This window comes from Cebidichthys violaceus, unplaced genomic scaffold (genome assembly GCF_023349555.1).
Source record: "Cebidichthys violaceus isolate CVI_PGR_0920_01 unplaced genomic scaffold, fCebVio1.0.p SCAF_16, whole genome shotgun sequence".
Taxonomy (NCBI): domain Eukaryota; kingdom Metazoa; phylum Chordata; class Actinopteri; order Perciformes; family Stichaeidae; genus Cebidichthys; species Cebidichthys violaceus.
Window position 1 is genome coordinate 13,420,633 of NW_027176329.1, and position 18,574 is coordinate 13,439,206.

Genomic DNA, 18,574 nt, shown 5'->3' on the forward strand with positions numbered 1-18,574 from the left:
TATTTTTTTCTAACAAAGTCCTGTTTGAAACGGAAGCCGTATGGAAATATGGCCGTGTAATAGCCGTGGTGGTCTGTGATTTGATAATGCAATAGGTTTACTTGTGTGGAAAGCAACGCTGATATGTATTTGCGGTGTCGGCCTGCTTTGTGGAGAGACCGCTGATGGGGGGGGGGGGGTTGTTGCGCAAGTGATGGGATGAACCATCAACCCTCCTCCGTGAAGACAACCTGTGAAGAACTCCCTCTGCTGTTTTATCATCTCAAAAGCTCATCAAAGAAGTGGACTATGAATTAGATCGATTTCTCAATGCACTTGCTAAGCAAAGCCTTTTTTTTAATTTTTTTTTTTTTAATTCTTCTCGCATATTCATGAGAGGAGCAGGAGGAGGGTTGAAAGTTCATCCTCGGACCGATTTTATCCGTAAACAGACTGTGCCTTTCCTGAATGGTGCTGAAAAAATAACAAACTAAGTAAATCAAAGAAATCTTAACTTTCAGAACGGGCCCGCAGGCCCGAGTCTACATTGACGAGTATATATTGATACATGACAATACTGTAAGGCGTGATTGTGTGTGTGTATATGTATTTGTTTTACGTGTGTGTGTGTGTGCGTGTGTGGATACCTCCGACATATGCCAAGAACACAAAATATGCAGAACTGATCAGTGTGGAGCCGACAGGACCAAAAGGCCTGTGGGGATCGGTTTAGTGGACGGGCACTCTGAAGCACAACCCAAAAACTAACATTTCTAACGAATGAAATAACTAAAATTAGGGGAACACTCACGACTCTGTAGGTAACGAGTAGCTCAGTTTAGACGTTATGTAGCATTATTTATTTACCTTTATTTCTATAGAGACATGACTCCTCCCTTACTGCCTCTAAACCTGTTTTTTTTTGTTGTTGTTTTTTTGCTCCTTTTTGATTTATGTGTTCATTCTTAAATGGACGGCAATAATGACGCAATTTTAAACATTTTCTGTGCAATCAGTTTGGCCTCCCCTCAGTGTATGCATGTCTCTATCTGACCCCTCTTTTTAAGTTCCTCCTGTATCTTTATTTAGACGTTTACAGACCCGTGACAGCTCTTCGGTTGAGTTGTTACTCCTCGAGTGCCCGTTTCCCATGTTGAGGGATTCCCCACAACAATAAATCTTTACACTTCTGTGCTTGGCTGCATATCATACACAAAGAAAACAATGTTTGGGTTTCACAGTATATTAATGTTTTGTTTTTTGTTTCTTTTTGCCTGATTAATAAATGGTGTCACTTTTAGAAAAACTGTACGTCAAGACCTTTTTTTTTTTTTTTTTTTTTTTTTGTCTTAGCTCTCATCTGATCCTGGTCCTACGTTGAGCCTTTTTATTTGGTTGTCATATTTAATTTTTTTGGAATAAATACTCATATGTATGAAACATGTGTTCTGTTTTTCATATTAAGACTTCAGAAGGATGTTTCATCATGAAAAGGAAATGGAAAGGTTTAGAGGGCAGCGAAACGCGCTCACAGACGTCACTGTATTCTGTCTGCACTTTCATTTTTAATTGAAGATTACGGCCGATATCTCCAGAACTAGGCAACTCCCACCAAAGCAATCTAGATTGATAAATAGCACCACATGTAAGAGGGGTGAACTTTGAGTCGCCACTCAGTTTTTATCATATATGGAGGGCAAGATCTGTCCAGACTGATCGATAAATTGCACCTAACACTTTGCACCAAACACTCATGGTCCCCAGACGATGCATCCTAATGATTTTGGTCATCCTCTGACTTTACCACTAGCGCCACCATGAGGTTGACATTTGCTTGTTTCGAGCAGAATGTCTCGGCAACTATTGGGTGAATTGTCGTGCAATTTGGTGCAGATGTTTTTCAGAAATTAGTTTCTTAAGGAAATTATTTGTAAACTATGGGAGCCATGAATACAGAGTTACACAGTAAACTGTGTATCATGTGATTCTACTGGAAGTCAAGCCAACTGCATCCAGCATGTTCTTCAGCAGACTCTTTACCTGCTGGGGAACATGAGATTAGATTCATTACATTTTTTTTTATAAATTGTAGGCGTGCACGGTAAACTAATAAAGCAACTCGGTGCACTGCTGAACCAACAGGCCTGGCTTTACCTGGCGGTGCAGTATACAACAGGACACTATAAAGGGATGTTATCTGTGTGTTTATGCACTCCACCTTCATAGCAGTGCTGCGTTCATTATCACTGACGGGAAATGGCGAGAAGGCGGTTATCAGCGAAAGACATACTTTATAACGGTTGCTTTGTGTAACCTCTGTGTTTACACTTCCTGTCGGTCCGTGCTTATAACTCCAAATTAGCTCGGCGGCGTACCATCTCAACATCCTGCTTATGTAACATCCTCTGGTTTTTAATTGTTTAATCCCGTGTTCCTATAAAACACTCAACTTTGATTAAACAGTGTCCTCGTTGCACTGTGAGTCACAGGAACACTGGATGTATGTTTTCTGATGGCACAGTGTCCTGCTTCACCTGTACTCGAGGGTCACGGAGTGCAGCAGGACTTCAGTCTCTACGGAATATTCGGTTACCACCGGTGAATCCTCTGAAAACAGAAAAATAACGTATTTTCCCACAGACGTTGTTACATGATTCAAATTTGGAGCACTTCTACACCATGGATGGGCATGAAACTCCCAGTAATATTGCTCCACATCCTGTATTCACTTTTGAAATTTGAAATTTGAAAGATGGTTTCAATGATCAACAACACGATGTTACCATCCTCTCAGAAATCAGGTTTTGTCCGTCAGTCTGGCATGTGAGTCGGCTCTAAAAACTACAATATCCTCGAGAGTTTTGAAGCAGGAAGAAGCTATTTTGGGCACCCCCTGGTTCCAGAACTAAAATGTGTAAAACTGTACATAAATACTTACTATAAATAAATAAATGCTAATTGCAAGTCCCACGGCGGAGCATTTCATCAGGAAACATCCAATCAACCTAGCTGAAAATCCAGTGACGGGCACTGCTAACGGCGGGCAGAAGTTAAAGATTGAGATGTTGAGAAAACTGATTTTACAATCTGCATATTAAACTATTTCACTTTTAATTTCTCGGTCATTACCTCTGCCAGGAGAATCATGCGATCGCTCGTTTGTGGGTTCGTGAGTGTGCACCTCTGTGTCTGTCCACGACCAACATCAAACAAACACAGGACTTTCAACCAGAATGCATCGTTGAATTATTTAGTTTGATGGGTTTTTTCGGTACTTATGTTACGTTGTTCACATTTTACTTGGTTTACGTATTAATTTCAAAGTGTTTTTGTTTGAAGTCACAGTGTTAACCACGTATTCATTGCCACGGTAGTGGAGCGTCGCAGTTTGACTCGCTGGGCTACCCAGTGCGTTAGAAAGTGTCACCATGTGAACTTGTTGGCCATTGACTTGACACCTTTTGTTCTCAACTGTCACAACAAATCGTATTAACTTACTAACAATAACTTGTGCAGAACTGATGGCTTGCCCTGAAACAGTCACATCCACTCTATTGAGCATTGATGGATAATAAAGGTACCACTTTGGAACGGCAGACATCAAAATATCACTAAATTTAAGCTTTGAATATTGCAGCTTGACAAAAACAGAATCAGCAGATAAATAACTGAAAAATCAACTTGCACATTGAAGTGACTACTGCATCCCTTTCAAGCTCTGGAGCAAGTGAAGCACTTTGGGCTATATGTTTGTGTGACAGCTGCTTTATAGATTAATAAAGTTAAGTTCAAAGGTACCAACATGACTACAAACAAGGACACAAACTTCTCTGTTAGCCACAGTTATTGGTTCTTCTCAGATTTGCCCGAAGCCTCTTTTCATTCGTGTGGAATAACAATTCTCAACTATTCATTTTGTCCACATTTTTTTGCATGAAATAAACAAACATACCATCAAAAAGACATTTACGTTTAAAAATGTCTCTACTACTTTCAAGGAAGAGGTGCTTCCTTGTATTTGTCAGTCTTGGAGGGTCTCTGGTGAGGAGCCCCTCCGCACCTCAGGATGTGCAGCTTTGCCATGATGCTCCTGAAGCAGTGGTTTAACATGCTTCTGACAGCCGCCGAGGAGAAGTAGAAGATAATGGGGTCCAGGCAGGCGTTGAAGGTGCTGGAGAGCAACGCCACGTTCCTCCACTCCTCACTCTCCTGGCGGGCGAACCCCACCACGTGGGAGACGTTGTAAGGCCCAAAGCAGACGGCGAATACTATCAGTGTGCCGAGCGCCAGACCGATGGCACGCAGCCTCCGGCGCCTGCCGATGTTCGGAAGACGTGACAGGATTAGGATGAAGTTGACGTAGCAGAAGCAGCAGATGAAGAAGGGGACGCAGAAGAGAACAAGGAAGAGCTCCAGGCGGACCGGCAGCACGATGTGGAGCTCGTCCTGGGTGAAATTCTGGTAGCATGTGGGTGGAGGCCCGGCAGACTCGCTGGTGGTGCTGCCATTGCTGTTGTTGCCGTCTGCTCCTTTGCTCCACTGGGTGTAGGGCATGATGTAGACGATGCTGAGGTTCACAGAGGTCACCACCCAGAACAGGATGCTGGCCAACACGGCGTAGCGAGGTCTGCGACACAGGGAATACCTGAGGGGGAAGGCGACCCCCAGGTAGCGCTCCACACTCACAGCTGTGAGGAGCAGGGTGCTGTTGTAGATGGTGACGTAGAACAGGAAACCAGTGAAGGGACACAGGGCGTAGGGAAGCAACCAGACCATGCCGTCGGAGGCCTCCTTCATCTTAAACGGCAGGAAAGCCAGGAAGATGAGGTCGGAGATGGTGAGGTTGAGGAGGAGGATGTCTATCGGGGCTGCCCTGCGATGCACCTTGCGGCAGAAGGTGAAGAATGCCAGGATGTTGGCAGGGACCCCCATCAGGAAGGTGACTATGTAGACGGCAAGCAACAGCGACATGGCGGCTGCTCACACCAAGGACGGACTCTTTCAGACACTGGACGCAAGAAAACAGAAATCATATAAGCAATTCAAGGAGGATTTTGCTGAATAGTTTATATTTTTTAGAGAGATATTCCCTCTCTATTCAGTGGGCTTTCTAAAGTTTGGTCTGGTTTTGGCTCTAGGGATAGCAATGTCTTTCGACCCACTACTTTGGTAAAAACTGAAATATTTCAATAACTACTGAATAGTTTGCCATGGGATTTTGCACAGACATTCATGGTCCCCAGAGGATGAATCCTACTGACTTTGCTCATCAGCTGACTTCCTGTGGTGCCACCATCGGGTTGAGATTTGTGATTTTGAGTGAGACGTCTTGACAACTAACGGATTGCCATCCAATATTGTATAGACATTCACGGTCCCCAGAGGATGAGTTGTAATCAGGTCCAAATTGTATTTGTCCAATGCTTTGGTTTTTGACCAATTACCTGCATAACTGATGACATTCCCATCAGCCTCAGCTGTACTTTGTGTTTATTGTTTGAACCTTTTTTTTGTTAAAAAATCATTAAAAAAATCATAAAAGTCACCTTCATTTGTGAAGATTATCTTGCAGAACAAAACATATCAAAAATGTTTTGTTTGCCACAGAACTTATTTTTTTGTAATAATCTAAAATCCAATGGAAAAGTCCCATTGGCTTTTTGACCGGGGAACCAATGCAATGCCAACTTCCTGGCCTTCAAAAATACATCGTCTATGCAGCACTATATGCCTGCTAAACATGTTAACACATGTAAGCATGCTTTAAAGAAATCCTTAAACTACATCTCGAAGGAAACCCTGCATGTACAAGATCAAGCCATACAAATACATTCATCTGAACATAGATTTCCTTTAGGTTATTCAGGTTCTAAGGAAAACTACATCAGATCACATTTAATTCCTTTGTAAAGGCAATGAGTTCTTTATTCTCCTTTTTTCCCCTAAAATTAAAAATGGTAAAAGTTAGAGGCAATGATGAATTATTTACTCAAATAAACTCTTCTCATTCATTTTTCATTCATTCACAATTGCAAGTAAAGATGTAGAATTCTTTTCTTCAAATACCTCACAAACCGTGTGTGTTTGAAATAGTCATCCTCTTTAAAACTTCACAGACTCTTTCAATTGGAATCAGTGATTTAAGATGATAATTGCAACTTGAGAAAGGTGAGAATATAGAAATCTATATGAAAAACCCTGTGTGAGTTGGTTGTTTAAGGATATGTTACACTAAGTATTCTTTTTTGTATTTCTTATTCTCAGCAAATCCCATGAAAAGACTAAAACCAGCAATATGTTAGTCTGTCTTTAAATACTTTCCACTTCTCTACCCCGTCTGTGGCACTCAGCCCAAAGCCCACTGGTTCATACTGAAAAAGGTCATTTAAAAAAAAAAAAAAGTCACAAATACTATATATACACTTCTCTAAAAAGGCATATTTGACTAAAATAGGAGAAAATTGTCTTAATGATGGTGACTATTCATGGGTGCTGTAGAGAGTATTAGGACAGTGTTTGTGGGATTTCAGAATAATAAACTACAGAGGCCACATTCATTATAATGAAGGATCATGTCAATGTATAAGGTGTGTGGCTCGTGTTTTGTTTTTACGAGTGAATTTTGAACTGCGATGATTATACCTGCATCTTGGTGTCCTCGTATTATATTGTATTTGTTTTTGTTTTATATGGACTCATGTGTCTGGAAATAAAAGTTGAATAATGTGTTTTTAACAGCAACAACGGAAGTTTTTGACACAGAGGAAGAAGCTGTACAAGGCTTTGTACACATGGACTGTTAAAATCAAAAGCTTCAAATTCCAGCATTTACCTCTCACAGTTTTACCCAACACTTAACTATCAAACAATACCCCCATCAGACAAAATATGAATATACATCATTGATAGGTTATTGAGAAGTGTGACTAACTCACCTCTTTAAGGCTTCAGAGACCAGACTCTCCATCACCGGCCGTCCTGTCTGATGCTGCAGCACTCTGGCAGCATGCTTCGCCTCCTGAAGGCAGAATGTTTGATCAGATCACAAGGCTTCACTTAATATGCGCGTCCTACTGTATATCTGCTATCTCACTGTCAATGAAGGGGGGGAGGGGGGGGGGGGGGGGGATTTAATAAGCTCCTGGACCCAATCTTTGTTTTCCTCACTGTCCAAACAACGTCACTCAGCAACAGCTCAAAAGCTTGGTGTTATATAGGTGAAAAGATGTCGCGATAACTTTTCTTTGTGTGACAGGCTTAGATGGTGAGCAGATGTTGAAGGCATCTCACTGTAGTGCCCACCAGAGGACAGAGAACTCAGAATTACATGTGAACTCTACATGTTCCCATAAAAATTGCAATTTATATTTATAACATTGAAACAAATACGCCTTTCTCTTGTTACTTTTATTTACAGTGAGTTTGAAATCAGGAGACTTCATCTCTTATGAGTGTTTATCTTTTTTATAAACCCAACATAATCCTATTACGTAGCAAAAATTGTGTATTTCATTTAAAGTGGTTCTGCATTGACAGCGAAATAAAGGAAAAACGAACTAAATTCGATGCAAATAATTAAGGGAGCTGTAAATGTGCTTGTATAATAAAGACGTACAAACCTGCTAATGAAATATGGTTGAATAAAATTGAATGTATGTTTTGGCAAAAGAGCCAAACATGAAAACCTAATTTTACATTCATTCACCAAAGTAGCATCAGAATTTCCCTTCAAAATATCATCAGTAGTTATTCCAGGAGCTGACTTACCTGTTATCTGATACCACCAGTGGCATGGAGTACAGTTCTGGCAGCTGACTGGTGTCGGTCCACTGAGGATCAACCTGCTGGAGGGAACAGATGGGTTCAGTCTGTGGAGTCCCTCAGCTCCTTCAGTGGTCTGTCACTTTGTATCACAGCCCCCTTATTATTACACCACCTGCCTGCACAGCAACATTCTCAACAACAAACCTGTGAGTAGTTCTGCTGCGTGGTGCCAAATGATCGCTGACTGATCTGATGTTCAACAGTACTGACATGTTTATGTATATGACAAGATTTAGTGTGTTTACCTTTATTGTATTTTCAGTCTTCATTGAAAGCAGCAGGGAAAGTTATTCAATCAGAAGCAGAACAATGTTTTTATTCTTCAAATGTATTCTTTCTTATTTATTTTTTTACTTTTGGATATTGGATGTTTACTTTGTATTATTTGTATTTATTGGATTGTTTCCATGTCCTTATCGCCTCATTTGGTTTTGACATTCTATTATCTCAGCCAGGAGGATCATGCGATCGGTGTGTGCGTGCGCCCAGGAGTGAGTGAGTGTGCACGTCTGTGTCTGTCCACGGCTAATCTTCTGCAGCAAACTGCATTATAATTGTGCTGCCCAGTAATGTCTGTATGCTCAAGGTATGGTTGCGGTGACACACTTTCTCAAAACACCTTTTATTGCTTGTTTTGTACAGCCATTTACTGCCTGCTGACTCCTCACTCACTACTCACCACAAGGGGCCGTCAGTGATAACACAGCTGAGTGCATCTCTAACACCCCCATTGGCTGCTTTGTGGACAACAGTTCATGCTATGTTTGGCTAACAGCTAACATAACTACCAGTACACACACACTGCTGTACCGCGCTGCAAGTCAGTTGCTGCTAAGTGGCCATACAGCTTGGTGAGTTTCATTTTGTTTTTGGCAACATTGTATGAAGTGTCTTATACGTCGATTTCAAGACAATTGCTTGCATACATCGCTGCTTGTTTTTGAGTTTAAATGAAGTGTGTTTTACACACAATACAGCAGTGGTCTTTGCAGACACACCTGGCAGAGATCCGTACTCTACTTAGTGAACCTTTCTCGTTGATTTATTAAGTGGGCATTCTAAATAGTTTTTGTGTTGAATATGTAATTATATCAGAATGTCATAACACTCTTTATGAATAATGCAAGCATTCCATTATTGTTTTGCATTCACGGTTTTACATTATCATAAAACCTTTGAAAATGTATATTCAAGTTTAATATGTAATATATTATAATACTTGATTTAAAATATATATTTAGATATAAAATGGCCATTCCTTGATAACAGATAATTGTTAAGATTTAATTTAATTCTAAACTTCATTGACTTCACCCTCCATTCGAACGTGTTTGTTGTAGCAGGAAGATAGAAATATTCATTAAAATTATACCGTATTCCTCTAAAGACAACAGACAACATTACAAAATACATTTGTAAACAACACAGTTTATTTTGAAGGACATTTTTTAACATTTTACAAGTTAACAGACATAAAAGATAATTAACATGTTCAGAAACCAAGCAGTAAATGCACCAACAGATATTCATTAAAATGCATAACTAATTTCAGACATCAAATTGTTGTTAATATGCCTCAGTAGACCTGCTTTGACTCGTCACAGCAGGAAAAACGCATCGCAAACACTTTCCAAAAGAGAACATGACGTAGTTCGTAGTGTTTCCCCGGTTAAAGCTTGGAGCAGTGAGGGACAGACACCAGATGGAGCCATTCGTAATCATCATCATCTGGTGTTAAGTTCAGCGGCGTTCCTCACTGACTGGTTTAAAACTAAGACTCATGGTTGTCTTTTGACATCATATTTTTAATCTAAAGAAAAAAGGTAATTTGCTGGCGTTAGGAGGAGATACACTGGATCTCATCCTTCAGTGGTGATGCTAGATTTTCTGGAGGACGATGAGCTTCTATCAGACTGTCCATGAATGTTTTTCATCCGGTGTCTCCACCCACTGTGACCTCACTCCTGACTTTCTTTCGTCACCTCGGCGCCCGCCTGGCTCCTCTCAGATAGCGTGTGTAGCGCCCTGACATTTGCAACACCGTTGGTGCTGTTGCATCGATGCCGACACCTCTCAATCCGGCTCAGTTGGCTTTGCCGGCCACAGATTTTTCCTGCGATCCCCCTCGACACCGCTGGCGACAGCATCAGCATGACCACAGGCTCCAGGAAAACATTACAGGAGCTCGTCAGCATGGCGTACGTCCTCCACTCGACGTTTGCCTTCAACACAAACCCCACAATGTGCGAGGCGTTGTAGGGCGCATAGCACACCACAAACACGGCCAGCGTGGACAGAGCAACAGTCAGGACTCTCCTCTTCCCAATGGGGCGCAAGTTTGAGCGCCACACCAGCGTGACGCAGCGCAGCGTGCAAAAGGACGTCACGATAAGTGGCAAAAAAAAGAAGACGATGGCCATCTCCAGGCGTAGGGGCAGCAGCACGGCCAGCTGGGAGGCGTTGAAGTGGTCATAGCAGGCTGAGGCGTCGTCCTTAATGGAGACAAAGTTCGCCCCTCCTTCGGCCACGAGGGAGAAACTGAGGTGGAGGAGCACCACGAACCACAAGGCAGCGCTGATGAAGCAAGAGATCCGAGCACGGCGGTACCTCTTGTAGATAAACGGGAACGCGATGCTGAGGTAGCGCCCCACCGTCACGGCGGTGATGAACAGGCAGCTGCCGTACAGCGAGGAGAAGAGGAAGAAGCTGTAGACGGGGCACACGGGCGCTGGCAGCCTCCAGTCCTGAAGCAAAGTCTCCAGAGCCTTGACGGGCAGCCAGGCCACGAGCACCAGGTTGGCCAGGCAAAGGTTGAGTGCGTAGACCACGTTGGGCGTGGCACCACGCTTGCGGGCCTTGCGCGCATACACGAGCAGGACCAGCACGTTGGCGGGGAGGCCCAGCAGGAAGGTGAAGGTGTAGACGGTCAGGGCGGCGCAATCCTTGGAAGACACCTGCATGTTTTCAATCGCTGCCGAGAGCCATAGGATGTCCGGCCAAAGGGAAGCGCTGGCTCCAATTCACCATGACAAGGATGATTCTCCAAAACAGGAAAAGTCTGGAATACAACGAGCTAGCAATCTAACTATTTGGCGGGTAGTTAGGTGCACGGTTGTCCTTGTGTCCTCTCCATTTATTAACCACATCTTCCAAAAGACAGATTCTCCATTGGTAGCAGCTTCTGTAGTTCCAGGGTTTGTCAAAATCCGCTCTGAGACGTATAGACAACAACTCTGAGACTGGAAAAAAGGAGGCGGTGGCCACAAGGTGGGCAGGAAGGGGGCGAGGCGCACACGACATTGAAACAGAGATGCAGATAAGGAGACGCATCCACTCATGCAGAAGGGGGTCATTTAGCAGGCACCAGGCTGCCTTAATTGCCCTCTCAGTGAAGGGCAACAGACAGGTAGCATCTGGGCCCTTAAGTGCAATGATTCAGACTAATTCAGCGTGTCAGGAAGCACATGTCCATCCCCTTAAAGCCGAAGCTGTCTAAATGAACTGGAGGGCCAGGGCAGTAAAGTCATAAATGTGCTGAAGTTGATGGTCAATGCGAGGACGGGATGGGTTGGGCTTTGGGAAACGTCAACTTGTTTGTGGCGCGTTGGCCGCTTTTCACAGTTTTATGGTCGAGAATGAGTTCTTTACTGAGTATGTGTGAAAGGTGGGTGTGCCATGCAAAAGGGCCTTTTGGTGTAGAAAATGGAGCAGAAAATCACCGTGGCTTGTTGCAGGAGCATTTTATTGGGAGCAGGATGACGGATACCGAGAAGTGTTTTTTCCGAGAAAAGAAAGGCAGCAGATCAACACATGCAAGCTGTTTGATTAGTCCATTGATCCACTGCTCAAAACAAATGTGTTTATAATTACTCTTCTGATATCTAGGGAAGTAATTACGACATATTTACCATATTTATTAGCAGAAGTGAAAACGACATTAGCGTCATTCACCTTTCATATTTTTTCTCGGTTTCGTTTTTCAGGAGGTTACAGTGGGTGTTTCCATCATGAGGGCCATTTGATTAGCTCCAGCTAAATTGTCATTGGTATGACTGCCTTAATGATTAATTTTGCTTATTTTGGAAAAAATGTATGAATCCCACAACTTCTTCTAATGTGCTTATTTTCCCTAATTCCAAATATTTGCCCAAACACTTACAGGACCCATGTGTAGGATGTAGGGGGATTTATTGACAGAAATTGTATATAATGTTTATAACTATGTTATTGTTAAATCATCTGAAACTAAGAATCGTGTTTTTGTCAGCTTAGAATGATCCCATCATATCTACATAGGGAGCGGGTCCTCTTCAAAGAGTCTGCCATGTTGCAACACCATGTTGTCTACAGTAGCCCAGAATGGACAAACCAAACACTGGCTCTAGCTAGAACCTTTCCCGTTTTTTACGTTACCTGAAGGCCACCGTAGTTCTCTGACACTTGGAAAGGAAGGGATGAGCAGAGTGGTATTCAGTTGGATGCAATCTGCAAACTTACCACTAGAGACCACTAAACCCCACACACTGCTCCTTTTAAGAAACTTCCTACATGTTGTTTCTATGTTCTAAGACAGTCCAAAACTATAAGTAATCATTAACAACTCTCTCCCGAATCCAAAAAACTAGCGTGCTACTCCAATTTGTAATGTCATCAAGTATAAAGTGTGGAAGTGCTCCATAGACAATGAATTGGAAAATATGTGACAATAACATCGAGAGCACAAAGGGGAATGAGCTGAATATATCAGTACATTTCCTGTTTCACAACTGAGAACACTACAATATAATTAATCTAATTTGGATATAAAAAAATATAACAACACAGAATCAGTCTCCTATTCATTGCTTATGGAGCAGCTCCAGACGTTATACTTGATGACATCTTAAGTTTGAGACTTCCCTCTCTGCTCCTCTGGCTCACATTCACAAATATTGATTGAACTTTCCTAGAACATGACAAAAACATTGGATCTCTTAATTGAGGCGGTATTATTAAACTTATTAGACCTGCAAAATTTAATTTTTTGCCACTTGGGGGCAGTGGAAACAAGTTGTGAACACAACTTTGATACATCATCATCTTTTAAGTTGTTATGGCGGCGACGGAGGAATGCTATTATTCATTTGGAGTCCTGTTTGTGTCCACCTGATGAAGGTAAGTCAAATATTTACTCTCTTTTGGCTGTTTTTGGTCTCCACCCGCCCTCTTTAGCTTAAATGTTCCACTATTCACTAACTAGTCTGTGACTGTGTCTGTCTGCTGTTTGGTGCTGATCCGGTGGGTGTACAGCGAGTTTGTTGTTGTTGAAAACAGCTATTCATTAGTCTGTAAAACACTTTCCAGTGTCGATGCTAACTATAAATTAGTGCTGGGCAACTCAAAAAAAATGTTATTGCGATTAATTGCATGATTTCAATCGCATCGTTACGCGCAAAATTCAATAATTAATTAAAAAGTAGTGTATTGCACACTTTTATTTTAAAAGTACTGCTATATGAACAAAAGTGCAATAACATTTGGTTTGCAAAAACTTTAAACAAATAAGACTGGAGACTGTGCGCGATGTAGGGGGCGTGTTCAAAAGGCAGATGTCTCACAGCAGCGATCATATTTCTTGCACTATCTGTGCTAAATGTGCAGACTTTATTTGAAACGTTCCACTGCTGTGCAACATGAATAAAATGTTCCGCTCACGTTTCAGCAAAATGTCTGACTGCTGTTTTCATGACAGTCAGAGCACGTGAATGCAGCTCCCACTGTTCATCAATCAATATAATGCACTGTAACTCCGAGGTAATGATGGTTACCCAGCAATGTCCAGTAGTCTCCAGTGAGAGCAACAGTTGGTGCACGTTGTAACGCCGTCGCTTTTGTAGTTCTCTCCTTTTCATACAACTCATGTATTCTTCTTGCGATGGTGCGTCTTGAGGGAGGCTCATATGTGCTGTTATTCGATGCGATCCTAAGAACGTTCCTCAGACTGACATCTTCCACAATACTAATTGGCCTGCAGTTTGTAGCTATCCACTTCTCTGTTAGCTTGTCTTGCTTTTGTTGATCTATACTTCTCCCACACGCTGCATCCAACATAGTCTGCCGAAGCCTCCCTCCACCGTTGCCAGTGAGCAACGGACTTTCAAAATAATAATTTGAAAAAACTGCGTTAATGCGCGATAAAATAATTGGCGGCGTTAATTAATTAATGCGTTAACACGTTAACTTGCCCAGCACTACTAAAAATATAACTATAAATTCTCTAAATTACAATCTAAATATAATTCGATATTATTGTATGATTTTACTGTCAGCTGTGTTGCATGTTAAGACCAGTGCTTTTTATGAAGTTGCACTGATGCATAATCTTTCATTTCATATAATTTCTTGTATAAAAGTGTCTTTAGGACACACTAAATTACCTTTTTCTGTGACTTTGGGATCCAGCATCTGCCTACAATTCTAGGAATAATAATCAGACTTTGTGTACAAGTGTATCACAAAACAAAAAAGAGAGAATACTTTTCATATCATCATCAAAATTATGCAAAAAACATTTTTGTGAACATATAGTCAGACAACAGAAATATCTTCATGACTAAATGTTTAATTAAGACAAGAGGAAACAAACATATAATCCACATTATAGTTACTTTGTGGACACAGATTAAGTACATACGGTAATTGATTATTAACACAACACAGAGCAAATTAATCACACAAAGGTCTAGACAGGTCAGGAGAATACTTTTCTGTTTTTTAAATAAATAGATAAAATTGTGTTTTGTCTTCCAGCAGTAATGGGGAGGATTAATTAATTCAAGACTTTAAGAGACTTGAATGTATCTCAAGTGTGGACAGAAAAACATAAAGTGAAAGCTAAAAATGAAGGAATCCCTCTAATGTATGTGTTGAGTTATGTCCCTTCCCTTCACAAACTGGACACATTGTCATCTTACTGAGCCAGCAGCTGCAGGTTGCTCCTGCCACTGGAGTTTGTGAGTGGAACCAGCAGCACCGGGGTTTTGTCGGTGCTGGAGGTTGTTGGGAGGCGCGAGCGAGTGTTCACGCTCCGTTGTTCCAGAGACAGGGCTTCCTGTTTCCTGGAAAGATCCTGCAACATGCGGGAATGATGGAGCTTCATCTTCTGCATAGAGTGCCTGAGCGAGAAAAGCATGGGTGAACATTTTAGAGTGACTTCTTTCCCTTTTTGGCATTTAAAACAACCGTTATTAGCCACTTTTGATCTGTTGATGGGATCTTGTATTATTTCTGATATTTACTCCTGTGGCTTCTTATCGGTTTAATTTGCTGGGTCGCAAACAACGCCATGTACAGGACATACTAACGATTAAACTCACAGAATGACTTGTTGTTTGACGTCCCTGTATGTGCAACCTATAAGATCCACTTGGTGATCTGACTCTGACTTACTGAGCTTCAGACAGCTTCTGTTTCAGAGCCCTGATTGTAGCCTCCAGCTGATGGACTTCATTAACGAGGCCGTGCTGCACCTGCAAATAAACAGGAAGAAAAAGACAAAAGTCACATTAACCGCAATGACCTAACCTGGCCTAATCACTACTGTTACTTCCGCTGCTAATGCTAATATTCTAGATTTGAAATAGTAGGTATTTTATTCAAACCTCGTCTCTGCACAGATCCATGCCAGGTCTGTTGGTCCTGTTCTCCAGTCGAGTGTGAGCCAGTTTCAGGGAGGCCGTCTTTGCCAGCAGATCTGCATCCAGCCCGTGGATGTCTCTCCCCATTTCTGCCATTTCATCTTCAGTCTGCAGGCAGTCAGAGACACTTAAACTACAAACAGTAATCTCTCACCAACCAGGAACATGGCTGGATTAAAACTGCTGCAACCCCTGCACACTTTATCTCAAATGCATAGTCCTCGAACAATAAAAACCTACTGTTATAAACTACTTGATGACTCACATTTCTAATTTGCCACTCCAGCTCGTCCCGGGCCTGCTCTTCATGGTGAATGCGCTTACGAAGAGCGAACTCCGTGGCACGGCGCCGAGTATCCAACTCATTCTGCAACTGAGGAAAAACAGGATAGAGGACGAATGAATTGCAAATGTGCCACATTTGACAAAACAGAAGAAATGAACACAGAAACTACATCATGCACACCTGGGCTCTGGTGAGACTCATGTCCTCCCTCATTTGCTGGGACACCTGCATGGCCTCCTGGGCACGGGCCACATTGTACTGGCTGAACTGGACCCACTCCTGGGGGGTGGAGGAACTACAACAAAGACATTTCAACATTATGATATTTCATGTGTGTTAACCAGGAGAGGTGAAAAAGAAAGCATTACTTCATCGTGCACACCCCCATCCCGAGTTTACCCCGACAGTATGCGAGTTGGGTTGGTCTTCAGGGAGATCTGAGGTGACTTAATAGTAAGCGACAGGCACGACATATCAATGTCCAGGGCGTCCATCTTGTTCTGGAGGTCAGCGGTCAGCTGGTGCCGAGCCTCCTGCAAAACACTATGATGGAGAACAGTGGAAAGGTCGTCGGAGAAAAAGCAAAAAAATAAATAAACTGAAAATGCCTCTGCAGTTTTTTTGCTTCACACCGTAGCTTCCCTCACCACAGCTGCTCGAAGGCCTTGTCGATGTGCTGCTGCAGAACTTGCTGCATTCTCTCAATCTGCGCCACCTCCTTCTTCAGCTGTTCGTCCACGGGGTCGACGGCGAGCTCGTACCCTTGCCGTCCGTCCCTCAGCGTCAAGCATTCGCCGCCGACCTCCAGGGGCGCGGCAGTCGCAGCCAAGGCCTGCTCCGTTTGCTCTTTGGACTGTCCCAACACACATTGAGGGTGAGGTCAGTTAAGTCAGAGTCAAGCAGCATCTATGCTCATAAGTTTCTTTGATTTTTAATATTGAATGATTCCAGGAATATTGATCCTTTCTCTTAGGGAAACACACAAACATATATATATATATATATATATATATATATATATATATATATATATATATATATATATATATATATATATATATATATATAGGCCAACATCTTTGTACTATTATGAACATGGAATGAGACAAACTCTCATTTCACAAGTTTTGGGATAAATCACCAGGGTCAGAGCCTCCATCTCTTCATCCACTCTCTGTGCGCAGGTTTCTAGCTCCTCTTTCCGCCGGGCAACATCCCACGCCCGGTCCCTCAGCCTGCGACAGGTATCACTTTCATCCCAGGTGGTCTACGGAGAAAAGAAAAAGAACTGGTTGACAACATGTGGACATATTAAGTCATGTGTGGACAATGCGTGGCGTTACGCAATATTCTTCATCCTGTAGAGAGACTCTTGACTGTTTAGCTGGAAATCCTCGCCAACATGGACCCACCTTACAGTTGGTCTCGTTGCGTAGTGACCTCCCCTCCTGCCGGATCACACTGGAAACAAATCGCTCATGCTGAGCCATGGCAGACAGCTGGTGGTTGTTGCTGTTCCACTCTGACACACTGTGGCGCAGGCCAGGCTTCGCAGGAAGTGCAGACATCCTACAGCTGCGGCGACACACAAAACATCCAAATCACCGTATTTGTTGAGTACAGTTACATGTGCAGGATTTGTTTTGGCATGTTAATTAATACCCTCGAGTTTCATAGTGAGCAGAAACAGACCAACAGAGCTACTTTGGCCAACATTTAAGATGGAGCAGTTCTTTCATTATAATTAACAGAGTTTGCAAAAATCATGTTACTTTCAAAGAGGAAAAATAAAGTAGGCTATTCGGCCTTTGCCAGTAAAAAGTCTGATCACGTCGTCATATCCTCTGCACAGTCTGAATGACCCAGAAAACACAAGTTGATGCAGGAGAATGATGAACAAAGTTCACTTAAAATGGTTAATGTCAAACAATATTTAATGTTAAGTGACTCAGAGGTGAGTGTTGTGTTACCATACCATACACACGCGTTTCATGTAACGTTGAATATTTTACGGTTAATTTGAATGCAGCATTTTAACTTAATAGGCCGTTTGCTAGAAGGACACTATTAACAACTTTTAACGGATATATGTAAATGAGTTAAGGTGACGTAAAGTGTAGCCAACTGCCTAAACATGAAGCTGCTAGGTGTTGCTGCGGTTTACGCAGCTGAATGTCAAACACCGTGACGTTAAACATTTTGCATCTCAAAGTTTTCTTATTGAATTCTACTCACCGGAATTCTAGAACGTTGAGATAGTCGGCGCGTGCTGGTTCCTCTGGAACCAGGGTTTCCTATAGCGACAGGTGCACGAGCCGTCTCCGGGGCAACGAGCAGACACAACGTTCGCGTGGAATTCTTTAATAATTAAAACACCGTGGCAACGTTCATGACGTCGCTCCTCTCGGTGACACCGTCACTCGACAAGGAACGTAACGAAGGACAAACAAACTTGACACGTACTGTTCCAGCTCGAGCGTCGAGCGGAAACGTTACTATGCAACATTTTAAGCACCAAGTTCAGTGACGTCATTATGAATTTCAGCTGTATTGACAGTTCAGAAGTTGTTTTTTGAAATCACACTTTCTCAGATAGCTACTGTATCGACATGTGTCAAATACTGATAGTTGGGATTTCGATGAGCCAAACACTCTGACATTGAAGCATCAACTATATGACACAAGCCAACTTGTGGACCAGATGTTGTTAGTGATCAATCAAACACTATAAAAACTTATCATATCACAGTCTTTGGTTAACAGCTATCTAAATGTGTGGTCCCATGTAAACACTACAGGAGCGTCATTT

The 18,574-nt window shown here is 42.3% G+C and overlaps 3 protein-coding genes across 3 annotated transcripts; all 3 read right to left on the minus strand.

Annotated features, from left to right (window-relative positions):
• Positions 1 to 3,888: 3,888 nt before the first annotated feature.
• Positions 3,889 to 6,987, minus strand: LOC137872432 (free fatty acid receptor 3-like). Its single transcript, XM_068710645.1, has 2 exons — positions 6,915 to 6,987; positions 3,889 to 4,987 (listed from the first exon to the last, which is right to left on the minus strand). The coding sequence occupies exon 2, from the start codon at positions 4,948 to 4,950 to the stop codon at positions 3,973 to 3,975; it is 978 nt and encodes a 325-aa protein (XP_068566746.1). The 5' UTR covers positions 4,951 to 4,987; positions 6,915 to 6,987; the 3' UTR covers positions 3,889 to 3,972.
• A 2,774-nt stretch (positions 6,988 to 9,761) lies between these two features.
• si:dkey-211g8.9 (free fatty acid receptor 3) lies at positions 9,762 to 10,830 on the minus strand. Its single transcript, XM_068710647.1, is given in 2 exon segments — positions 9,762 to 10,769; positions 10,771 to 10,830. Coding segments are annotated over 2 exon segments (1,068 nt in total).
• A 3,599-nt stretch (positions 10,831 to 14,429) lies between these two features.
• Positions 14,430 to 18,085, minus strand: tekt2 (tektin 2 (testicular)). The gene is made up of 10 exons (XM_068710648.1): positions 18,001 to 18,085; positions 17,178 to 17,340; positions 16,907 to 17,032; positions 16,413 to 16,618; positions 16,165 to 16,308; positions 15,946 to 16,060; positions 15,745 to 15,852; positions 15,444 to 15,587; positions 15,232 to 15,311; positions 14,430 to 14,957 (listed from the first exon to the last, which is right to left on the minus strand). Exons 2-10 carry the CDS (start codon positions 17,331 to 17,333, stop codon positions 14,753 to 14,755), a joined length of 1,284 nt encoding a protein of 427 aa, XP_068566749.1. The 5' UTR covers positions 17,334 to 17,340; positions 18,001 to 18,085; the 3' UTR covers positions 14,430 to 14,752.
• Between the last annotated feature and the right edge of the window lie 489 nt (positions 18,086 to 18,574).